This window comes from Balaenoptera borealis (genome assembly GCF_965194805.1).
Source record: "Balaenoptera borealis genome assembly, chromosome: 10".
Taxonomy (NCBI): Eukaryota; Metazoa; Chordata; class Mammalia; order Artiodactyla; family Balaenopteridae; genus Balaenoptera; species Balaenoptera borealis.
In genome coordinates, this window is record NC_138874.1 from 3,835,083 (window position 1) to 3,847,684 (window position 12,602).

At 41.8% G+C, this 12,602-nt stretch overlaps 1 protein-coding gene across 1 annotated transcript in view; it reads left to right on the top strand.

The window, feature by feature from the left end:
- Nucleotides 1–12,602, top strand: part of CCDC6 (coiled-coil domain containing 6) — a 110,745-nt gene that overhangs the window by 75,736 nt on the left and 22,407 nt on the right. The window contains exons 4-5 of the mRNA XM_082407481.1: nt 10,315–10,418; nt 12,355–12,515. Of these exons, the coding sequence (XP_082263607.1) occupies nt 10,315–10,418; nt 12,355–12,515 (265 nt within the window). The remainder of the gene's footprint in view (nt 1–10,314; nt 10,419–12,354; nt 12,516–12,602) is intronic.

Sequence of the window (12,602 nt, forward strand, 5' to 3'; positions counted from 1 at the left end):
TTTCTTCAAGTCACACAGCCTAGCATTCTGAATGTTTAACTCCAAAAGATACTTTATAAGCAGATGTAAAAAAGCATGTTCAGAAAAATGTAACATCAGGAGGTCTTTGCAGCACTAATAATTAGTTTATTAGTCTAATACACTGGATTACTTCAGTCAATATGACTTTAGTACTCTTAAGGGCTCTTTTTAGCACACACTGGTGGGCGCTGCCTATAAATCTTTATTTGAAGACTTTCGTTCCAGCATGTGGTCACTGTTACATTTAGGTGATAAGAACATTTCGAACTTAAAAATATTCTGTAAGTGTCAAGAACTCTTCATCAGAACGTGTTCTGTCAACTAGGAAGGATTTTCCTTCTCCGGAGGATAGCTAGCATGTAAAGGCACAAATTAGCTTATTTATTAAGTGAAGTTCAGCTCAGCAGACGTGAGGACCTTCTGTGCACTTTGCACACAAAATTATAGGAAGGAAGAAAACAGTAGCCATAAACAGGTGGATTTGACACTTAACTCTTATTAGCTAGTACAGTAGAAAAATCTGGAATAAATTAGTTGGAGAATTAGTCATGTAATTCAGCTAACACTTAATGACGAACGGGGATGCCTGTCAGGTACTAGACCTCTTACTCTTTTCTCCTGTGGTTGGCCCAGTAAAGTTGTCTCAGTTATTTCTAGAATTTGGGGTGTATTTTCTTATCGGAGATGTCCTTTCTTCCCAAAGCACAGACACCCATTTCTCAAGGTTGGCTTTAGGATTGGAATAGTCATTTTATTTATTAGCACCTACGTGTAATTACAGTATCTTAGCCCCTGTAGTTTCGGGATGCTCTTGGGTTCATATCTCCCTTTCACCGGAATAAGCTGTGTGACTGACTTCAGGCCAGCAATTTGACCTCTTCTGTGAAACAGACATACTCTCTAACTTGTAGGTTTGTTGGGGGGATAAATCTTCCATTCTGCCTCTCCTCATGCTCCATCCTTATTGAAGTTCTTTCATTTCTCTTGTCGGGGAAGGAGAAATTATCCTCTTCCCTTCTAGGTTTTTCTGGCAGGTTGAAGAATGATATTGACATGAGACAGAGAAAATCAACAGAACTTTAATGACATGTATACGTGGGAGAGAAAATTCGCCAAAATTGTCGAAACCCTCACTTTAATACTGTCTTCAGCACTAAAGACAAAAGAGGTGGTTGTGGGCAGAGGTTTGGAACTTCAGAGGAGGCGAGGAAGGCAATTGACATGAAGAGGGAAAAGCAAACGTTGGGCAAACAAATGTTTGCTAGGCAGAGACGGTGGGACACAGAGAGGAATTTTAACAAACAGGCTTTGCTGGATTCCTCCCACTCTACAAACCTAGGTCATGCTACCGTTATCGTGGTGATAGCTCCCTTTCTGGAACAGGTCCTCTACCTACATTCTTGTAGGCAGTTAGGGGGAAGGTCAAAGGTTCCTCCTGATTCTTCGGGGCCTTAAAAAGAATCCGCCTGAATCATTTGTTTGTTTACTTATTTAAAAATTGAAGTATAGTTGATTTACAATGTTGTATTAATTACTTCTGTGCAGCAAAGTGACTCAGTTATACATACATATACACTCTTTCTCATATTCTTTTCCATTATAGTTTGTCACAGGATGTTGAATACAGTTCCCTGTGCTGTACAGTAGGACCTGGCAGCTTATCCATCCTCTATATATAATAGTTTGCATCTGCTAATCCCAAACTCCCAATCCTTCCCTCTCCACCCCTCCCCCACCTCGGCAACCCCCAGTCTGTTCTCTATGTCACAATCAGCCTAAATTAATCCTCGTACCAAATAGACCTATTTTGGGCTGGCAGATTTTGTTCCCCTGCACAGAATTGTTCCCACGTGGATTGCACAGCAGGAAATAAGTTTACACGGTAACCCAGTACACTGATGTTTTTGTAACTGTATTTATGACTGGGACAAGTTTTGTGAAACCCTTGCTTATGTGCTTTGCACTGATTTTCTGTTCAATCCTATTTCGTTTTTAGCCAAAATGTAGGTGACAACTGACTTGAACTAATTGCCTAATCCAATAGTGGGTCACAACCTGCAGTTTAAAAATCATGCTCTGATGTGCCCAGTGCTTTCCTGCCCCCAGGTTTCCATGGATCTGTGTCCTCTGCCTGGCCCATCTTCTCCCTCCCCTGCCCCATCCCTATTTAACTGTTACCTGGTTTGCTCCTCTAGACACTTTGGGGCCTGTGCTCCAAAGTGTTTCCATAACGTTCAGTCCTTTTCCTGTACCACTTGGTACACAAACAGCAATTAACAGTTAAATCATTTCTTTTCTGTGAGCTCCTCGTAAGGTAAAGGAGGGAAGGTACAATGTTAACCTCACCCCTGTATCCCTGGTGACTCCCATATAGTAAGCGCTCCAAAAATTGTACGTGCTGCCATTAATAATCAAAGTTTTCATCTAATTTCTGCGGTACTTTGCCTTCCCCTTTTTCCGGGAAAATGAGCATGCATATTATTTGAGCCTCAAACGTCTCACCACCTTCCTCGATCTGGTTACCCATCTCTTTAATCCATGCATCTGTGTGACTGTCTTTTTTGTCCATGCTGCCCTTGTGTGGCACACATTCTGCGTTAATTCAACACACCTTTATTAACACGCCTGCCGTCTGCCACAGACTCTACTGAGAAAGCTGACGTCAGGTCCCTGGCCCCGTGGGGCCTGGTCCAGGGAGGCCAGTGGACCTGGGGACAGTGATGAGGGATGCTGTGTGCCGTGCTGTGCTTAGGGGAACAGCGTTACTGCTGCAGCAGGCTTCCCCCCTCCCGTGTAACCGACGGAGGACCTGAAGCTCCTTGGCACTTGGTTTGATTGTTTGTTAATTAACACACGTGGGCTGGATAAATCTAAATCGAGCCTTGTTGCAGGGAAGCAGGGGTGTGAGAGGGGACAGAGATGGGAGAGAAGATAATGCAGTAAAATGTAGATACAGGTTGCATGGAGTAGAGACGCTGAGAACACAGAAGAGAGCTCCTGCAGAAGACGTGAAGTTGAATCCCTCTTCTTTGTTACCGGGAAGGGGAAGAGTAGGGGTTTTGGCAGTCGGCATGTGCGGTGTCCTTGAGGACATAAGCTAGTCTTTCCAGTGAGTGTCTTGCAGAAGCCAGCCACGTGGCTGTACTAGGACTCGTGCCAGCCTCGGTGCTGGCACGTGCCCAGCGGTTACCTTCAGGCACTAGCCAACATCAGGTGACTACGGAGACTCGACAAGACCCCAGCTTCCAGGGGCGTTGCAGGGGTGACACCCACTTCTCCCGGTGTCCCTCACCATCTACAACTGTAGCAAAGCACAGGGGCTGGGATTTAGAATGAATTTCAATCCTCGGCACAAAATTTTCTTTTTTTTGTTCAATTTCTAAAAGTGAAATAAGGAAACCTTTAGCGTATTTTAAGTTCTATAAAGAAGAAAGGAACGTTTTAGGTTTCCAGCTCTTAGAACAATGGTTCTAAGTTAAGGAAACACGGTGGCCTTTCTGCCTCTTTTGTTTAGAAGGTAATATAAGCCAACTGATGTCACAATCAGTCCACATACAATTCTGATGCTACTTATTTGTAGTAGCTACAATGCCTAACTCTAGTGAGTTACGCAGATCATCTGTGTGACCTTGTGACTTAGCAGTGAATTGAGTGGCTAGTGGCTCATGTTCAGGTTTGCATCCTTGATTGATTTTTTAGTTGGAATAGGTATTTCTGAACAGTCCATGGGTAGTGTGGCCTTACTGGGTTTTATTAGAATTCCATTCATGCCAGCGGCTGCCCTTGCAGATTCTGGCAGTGGGAGGGCTCTTGTGGCAGTAGCTCTGGGGACCACCTGCTGGTTCCAAAGAACTACCAAGTTCCTTGAGGGTTCATTTGCATTAAGGAGCTGAAATTTAGTGACCCCTATGCATCCTTAGAAGTTTGATTTCAAATACTAATCTCAAATTATGGAAGTCTTGAAAACTTCTTTAATCAAGCATTTGCACTGTAAAAGTAATCCATTGCTCTCTCAAGAAAATGTGGAAAATGTAAACATAGAAGTACAAACATGAAAAAACATTACCTAGACTACAGCCCTCCCCAAACAACTGCCACTGATATTTTTTCTTGATGTGATAGTGTATTTGCAACATGCACTATGGTATGTGTTCTTTCCCCAGGATTTCTCCACTGGGCTCTTGATGTAGCAAAAGAGTTTACACCCCAGACTTTGAAACCTGCTTTCCACCGATGGTAATTATTTGGTAAAAGAGTCCCCTGGAATTATGAACCCATTATGCACATTTGTATAATACTGTGCTGATGTCAAAGTGATAAAAACTTAAGCTCAGAAACCATATAAATCTGACTAATAATATGTGTATCTATTTCATAAAAGACCTTCATTTTCAGTATCATTGAACAAAAGCAAAATTTATTGAGCTGGTAAACTATGAAAGTGTTATTTTCACATATTAAATATTGATGGGGTATTAATATTATCCTGAAGTTCTGTCCATTTCAAAGAACAAATCTAATTTTTATAGGAACACAGTGTTTGAGAAGAAAAAAGTTATAAGCTATGGTAAAGAAGGTTAACTCTTGGCTATCTGGAAAATTCTGTCTTCAGATAGCTAAGCCTTCACTATCATTTCTCCTCTGAGAGTTTATTGGTTCACTCTGTATTTTAGATATGTGAATTAATATCCTAAATTAATGGATGTACTATTAGGAAATTGTTGATTTTTAAGATTAGATGTCTTTAAATTTTTTTGTTATAAAAATAGTAAATGTTCATTAAAAAATTGGGTGGGAGCCAGAAAAGGTAGGAAGGTAAATTACCACCAACATTACTTTCACCCAAGGGCCGACCCTATTTATCTTGCTGTATGGTTCTTCATGATTTTTTTTTTGGCATCTTTTTCTGTTCTCTATCAGTATATATATATATATTTTTTTTCATCTTTTGGCCATGCCGCGTGGCTTGTGGGATCTTAGTTCCCAGAGCAGGGATGGAACCTGGGCCCTCAGCAGTGAAAGTGCAGAGTCCTAACTACTGTACCACCAGGGAATTCCTTCTATCACTATATTTCTTTTTCTTTTTAAAAATTTATTTATTTATTTGGTTGCACCAGGTCTTAGTTGCAGCAGGCAGGCTCCTTAGTTGTGGCCTGCGAACTCTTAGTTGCGGCATGCATGTGGGATCTAGTTCCCTGACCAGGGCTCGAACCCTGGCCCCTGCACTGGGAGCTCAGAATCTTATCTACTGTGCCACCAGGGAAGTCCCCCTATCAGTATGTTTCTGATGCACATAGATAAATTTCTTTTCAACTGTAATTTTTGACCACCTAGACTTGAAAGTGATCATCCTTTCTCTCCTTTTGTCTTGCTCCTTACTGATGAACTTCCATTGGCTCTTTCTGGGCTCAACATTACACAAGCCAGTGGTGATGAACTAGAACTTGTTTTTAATTATGAAACCAGCTGCAGCTTGATTAATCAAATAGGTACCTTGGGAGCTCTGTAGTCTATGAACACCTGTCTTATCTATAACACAAATTGGCTGCTTGATTTCTTAAAGATATATATATGTTTTCCAGAAGGCAAAGATCAGATGTCTTCCAGCCTAGGAAAACTGCCAGGGCTAAGCAAAATTCCACTGATAGCCACACCAGCAGAGGCAGTGTTTAAGTTTTACTTTACTTGTCTCTGTTGCTTTAATTTGTGAGGGACCTTTGCCACAGAGCAAGGACCATTGTGCATGATTTCAGTGCTTTTCACATCATTTGCATGTGGTATGTTTTAATAGTCCCTTCATGAATCCTATTAGTCACTTCTTTCCTATATATAAGTAAAACTATGACTAACTCAGATGTATTGGCAAGGTAGGATGGAATGAGGTAATATCTTTTACTGTCTCTACTCTTGCAGTATAAACAAAACTGTCTTAGCCCATTTGGGCTGTTATAACAAATAACACAGACTGGCTTATGAACAACAGAAATTTATTTCTCACAGTTCTGGAGGCTGGAGGTCAAGGAGCAGGGAGCTTGATGGAGTTCTGCTGACTGCTGACTGCATGTGTCCTCAATTGGTAGAGAGCAGAGAGCAGCAAGCTGCAAGGTCGCTCCTGACTAGAAAGGACACTAATCCCATCATGGGAGTCCCACCCTCCTGACCTCAGCTAAACCTAATTACCTCCCAAAGGCCTCACCTCCGAATACCATCACACTGGGGATTTAGGCTTCAACATGTGACTTTGGACAAAAACATTCAGTCCATTGCAGAAACTGCATTCATTTTTCTGACTTTGATTTACTCATGTTTTGAACCTTGTACGTTTTATTTTCCCAGGTGATTCTGATATACCTCCAAGGTCCCCACTTTGAACATCTATGGTATTATGTAACAAATTGATAGGAAATCGCGCTGAACTGTTAATGGCTCTCAGATGCTACCTAACTTGGAAAGTTTTGGGGGATTGTGTTAATCCCCACACCCATTTGTTTTCTTAGGAATTACCCCTAGCTCTTTAAAAAAACAAAAAACAGAAAAACAGCCAACTAATAAGAGTTTGGTCAGTGTAGGTCTTAGAGTACTCTGCTATTTCTTACATCTGGTATACACCTCTTGTGGCACCATCATTCTAAGTACTTTTTGCCGTACGTTGTAACAAACTTTGTGTCTGTGTTCCATGTATATGGTAGCCCTTACATGGATTAGTTGTCATGGGCTGCCTTCCAAAATTCGTTTTTTCAGTCAGATGTTTGGGGTTCAAAATATATTTTCCCATAGAAACGATGATAATATGGCGGTTAGACTAAAACAAAGTAGCTTGAAAAGGTGCACTAAAACCTTCCAAAATTCTATCGTTGAGCGCAGTGGTCATGCTGAAGTTCTCATCAGGCTTTTTTTGGCCAAGTACTCCTTTCCGCCACTTCTCCCTCCACCCCAGCATCATGGTTCTCTTTAAATTGGAAAATGCTACGCTGAGCGAGAAGTGCGATGGTGTTCGGAGCTGTCTCTTGGCTGCCCCCTTTTTCTGCTTTTTTAGTGGTGAGTGTCTGCCCACTGCAAAGACGCAGCTAGGGTGGGCTGTGAATTCAGACAAGCCAGCTCTATTTTTACGCTCTAAGTTTATCCATTGAAGAAGTTGTGTATTTATTTGGGGAATATAATAAGAACTCTTGGTGCCACGTTAATTTACTTTCAGTGGGAGGAAGGGCTCCTAAAGAGGAGTAAAGAGTTTGGCCGGGAGGCCACTGACCTGACTTAATTACAAAGCAGCCTTTCAAATAAATATTCTACGAACCGGCTGTATCCGTTGCTGCCGCGTGCTCACAGACTGTGCAGTCAGAAGGGGCTTGGGTGAGCCTGAGAATTTGATGTCTGGCAATGGAAGACAGTAGGTGCCTGTTGCGTGAACACTGAACTAAAAAGGCTGTTAGCTATTATGAGGAAGGAGATGGGGGAGAGTATTACAGATGGAGACCAGCACAGAAAAAATCATCTGCACAGGCAAGGAATGCAGCCCTGGGCTGACATTTCCATTCCAGCAAGAATTTCTGACTTCGTACGCTGTAAATTTAACGTATCCCGTCAGATTTGAGGGTTTCTTGATCTCAGGGCAATGCAAGCACTGAAAATCTACTCCTGTCCGAATTGGCAGTACTGGTGTGGACTCTTTATAGGCTGTGGGATTAGATGCACAGGAGATGGAAGGGCAGCTCTGATAAAGAACTTCAGGGGGAATTAATCATGATCCTAATTGGTACCATTTCCTTGAACTTCTCTGGTCTTTAGTGTAAGAGCGCCTCAGCAATGCTGAAAAGATAAGATTTTTTTTAGCTGAAAAAACAAGACTGGAAGCCCTGTTCTTTCTAAGGCCAGAGAGAATATGGACTCCCATAGCACTGCCAGCCTGTGTAATGAAACACCCAAATCCATCCTGTGTTGCCTGCTTCATGGAAACAAATTAGTAGAGCAAACTGGTACAGCAAACCCAAGTTGCACCCCCAGGAGGCCTTGGTTCACTGAAGTGGGCAGCAAATTGATAGCTGGTAGCTCTACCAATAGGTACCAGAAAGAAGCTGAGATTCGTGTTTGTTTTCAACTCCTGTTTTTCCTGCTCTCTTATTTGCTTCTGCGTACTCTCAGACTCACTAAGCTACCCCTACTCGGCTCCTCCCAAGTATTATTGGATAATTTACCCCAAATCCTACTAGCCCCTTAAGATGCTCTGAACTCGCTGGTTGGATGGGACCCAGCTCTTTTGGTCACCATGGTGACTGCTACCCATTCCTCTCCTGGCAGCATCCATCACTTTTCCTGAGTCACACCATCTCCCAGGCCAGTGGTTTCCTCAGCTCTAAAATGAAAGGGTGGCTTTAGATGATTTCTCTTGCTGCTTCTGGCTCTAAAAATCTCTTACGGAGCTAGTTCAGACTGAAGACAGCTGCCCTCTTGAGATCGACAGAGAATGATAGAGTGGGTGGCCCTGGAAGGGACCTCGGCCGTCATCAAGGCCAGCGTAGATGAGGGCAGGTGAGTACCTACTCAAAGCCGCATGCCAGGTCAGTTATACGTGGGCAAAGAGAGCTTTGTCTTGACTTGGCTTTTCGGAGTTACTGATTAGCATGGTGCATGATTACTCTAAAATTGAAAGTCTTTGGGCATAAGTTTCTACCAGGCATCTCTACTACGAAACGATGCCTTGCTTGAATTTTTTTCTCACCTACCAAGTACCCCGTATCATGTTTTAGTTAAACCTGTGAATAGAGTCCTTAAAGGGTAAATGCCTTGGCATTTTGTTTCTTTAAATAAATGGCTGTGAATTGTACTTCAAAGCTTGGCCCAAAATGTGGTCAGAGGATCACCAAGGTTCTTAGGAGTTCTGCGAGGTGTTCCTGGGTTTCTCCTCCTCACTGCGGGTAGGAACTGTTTAATATCTTGAGGAGCATTTGTGCATTAGGCGGCTCCAAGCTTCAGCACAGAATGCTTCCGACTCAGTGTGACTCCTCTGCCTTTCCCCATGCAAAGAAAGTATACCGAGGCTATGTTTCCAGTTGACTCTGTGTGATCTTGGCTCATTCACTTGTGGAGTAAGGTCTGTCTGCTTTGGTTGCTTTAAAAGACTACCTTTTGTCCATGGAATTGGTCTCACTTTACTGTATATATAGGGATCTTTGATCAAAGAGAAGCTTGCCTCTAACCTGCTAAAAAGATACGAACTCTGCTACTTTGACGTCTTTACAGCTGTGCAATCAAAAATAATTTGTTGAGCCTGTGATTGAAAAGGTAAATTGCTATTGGTTGAAGAGACAGCATGGGGCAGTAACACAACCTTTTCCCCCTTTTACAAAAGATTTCTGTTAAAATTACTTAATATCTCAAGTATATAGACAAATACAAAGAATGATATCACACATTCCCTCAACCCGGCTCTGTAAAATCTGTTCATTGTGGCACTTTCTTCCCCCCTCACTAGCCCTCTTTTTCTTCATCTCTTTCTCACCCTCTACCAAAGTCTATAATTTGTTTCGTTTACTCTCTTGGCCCCCACTACAATGTAAGGTCCCTGAGGGCAGACATTTCTGACTCCTTAGTTCCCTGTTACATCATCTCTATTAACCAATGTCTGACATTGTTCTCTGTATTTGCATATTGCTCTTTATTAATGAATTAAATTAATTGCTTCCACGTATTGCTTCTTTTTATGAAGTAGAATGCAGTTTGGGGTTCCCTCTGCAACTGCCCACGCCCCCCAAATCAAATTTTCCTTCTTTCCTACCTCACCATAGGTAACCTGTATTGTGAATTTGGCGTTTATCCTTTTTGCATATGCTTTTTATATCTTAGGACATATTTATGTGTACCCATTAACCACTACGTAGAATTGTCTTCAGGTATTTGAGTTATTTATATAAATAGTAATATAACCTTTCTGGTTTAATGTTGAACTACATGCAGGACTGTGGGGACAAACCCAGTTAAGTCCTGGGACAACTAGTAAGCAGAACTCCTCAAACCCTCTTTAAGGAAGACTTTCCATGTGCCTTGAATAAATGCTGAAGCAACCACTGTGATTCACGTACCAGATAGCAATTAAGCTTTAACATCAAAGAATGAACCTGTCTCGATGTTCTCAAAGTTTAAGAACTAGATGCGCTTAATGTGTCTGTGCCAGAAAATTGGCCATTCCTTTGCAGTTTTCTCCGTGAAATGGGGTCCTAATGGTCCAATCAAAAAAAATCTAATTAACGAAGTTTAAGTGGTCTACAATTCTCAGTAAAACTGTTTTCCTTCCTTCAGCTGAGACGAGAGAAGATTGACCTTGAAAATACTTTGGAACAAGAACAAGAGGCACTAGTGAATCGTCTCTGGAAAAGGATGGATAAACTTGAAGCTGAAAAGCGGTTTGTTTAGTCTTGCTGTTCAGTATTCTGTATGTATGTGTGTGTTGGAGGAGTGGGGTAGCTTGCTGGGTGTGACCGAGGAATGACAATGGGACATTTTAATTCCTTGGTTGATGCACATCATTTTAATTTGACAATTGGGAAAAATGTTGATAGCCTATCCTCCTGTTGGTCACTTCTTTATACTTCTCCCTTACTGACCCGGTAGAATTTCTTTTCATTTGGTATTAAAGCCTATGAAGAAATTCACTAAGGAGCTGTTGTTTACCTCTGTTGTTCCGGAGGAAGGTTGCAGTTCCAGCTTTTTACCTAATTGAACCGGCTTCCCCCTTCATTTTCTGAAGTGCTTAGGATATGTGCTATGTACTGTGAATTATCACACATTTCTAGAAGGTACTTCATTAGGGAGGCTGAGATTTTGATAGAAAAATGATCATCTCTGTGTTTAAGACTTGCTATAAAGAAATACTGGTACATATTTAAGGTTAGGGTTCTTGGTGTTGAATGTATGTACATGGATATGGAATACTCAGCAGCACGTATTTCTTGAACCCCTGTGTGCGAGGTCCGGTTTGGCCCTTAGATTCAAGTACTGTGTGCTTTGGGGTGGGTGGAGCAGAGCTTGAATAATGGCAGGAGGTTCTGTGGGTGGGATGTGCGTCTGGGTGTCAAAAGGGAGCTCCTTGAAAATATTCATTCATCTACTTCACCACGATCTTTTGTTTGCTAACCAGAGACATTTTCCATAAGTACTTTGGATGAACATCCATAAATTGAGTTCATCTCAAGATTTGCAACATAGAGCCATACCCCAGGCTTTAAGAAAACTGACAATCTGAGGTGTATCTATAGGGAATTATTCAAGCAGTAGTTGAATCAGCTGTGTTTTGCCTTATTACAGTAGTGCTAATAAATTGAAGCTTGAAAAATTATTTCATATAATAGATGGAGGGACCATTACAATATTTTACCTACTAGTTTTCTCAGCAAGGCTAGGCCTGAAGGTAATTCACAGTTTGCACTCGGGTAAACTCAGAGGTAGAAAGGTGAAAACCAAACTAAACCAGAAACTTCCCAGCAGCTTATAAAAGGGGCAGAGAGGTCTGTTGCCAGTCTGTCTTCCTTTGCAAAAAGCAGTGGGAGGTTTTATGTATATAAGTACCAAGTTATTGCATCGAACATTATGAAATTGTCATTTTGTAGAATATTCATGTTTTAGGTGCTTCAAAATAATGATAATTGGTAGAGAAGGTGGCACCACCAGTTATTAACCCAGTACATTTTGTTTTTGTTTTTTTTAACTCTTTTTACCTTTGCTGTGGCCAGAAGCAAAGGGCCTTCAGTGCAGTTTGCCATACCCTCAGGATTGGTTTTTTCAGGAGGGGAGTTGAGAAGTCAGTGTCTTTACATGATGTCACTCTCCAAGGAGATTCATAGTCTGTAGTTTGTAAGTTTCAACTGAAAGCCTTGAGAGGAAATTCCTCCAGTGTCGCCGTTCCCTCCAACCCAGCACGTGGACCATTTAGTCAGCGGATCATTCTGATTGCCCAGTGTATTCCGGCATGATAATCAGAAGCCAGTGTTACAGACATTTTTTTCAGTAAGGCTTAATTACCAGTGGCCATTTGAAAGGAGAAAAAGGAAGGTGGCTCCTTCAGCTCTGCCCTTTGACTTGACTGTCAGGTAAGGGCGACCAGAAGTTGATGGAAAATGGGCACAGGGGTTAAACAATTCAGTGAATTTTGGCAATTAACATGAGCATGCTGTTAAACCTCCCGGCTAGAATTTGTTGTTTTTGTCTTTTATTTATTTATTTTTCTGATTGCTGAGAACTTATTCGTGTATGTTTTAAATAGACGATGGTGAGCATCAAATCAACGTTTTGTGTTTTAAAGGCAAACTGTTTTTCATTGTTGGAATTTTCTTTTCAATGAAGAATCCTGCAGGAGAAATTAGACCAGCCGGTGTCTGCTCCCCCATCGCCTAGAGACATCTCCATGGAGATCGACTCTCCAGAAAACATGATGCGACACATCAGGTTTTTAAAGAATGAAGTGGAGAGGCTGAAGAAGCAACTGAGAGCTGCCCAGTTACAGCGTACGTAGCCTTGGTGTCGCTGGTCATCTGTCCACAGAATTAATCCACTTACCAAGTACAGAGTTTTACCTATATTTACTATTGGAT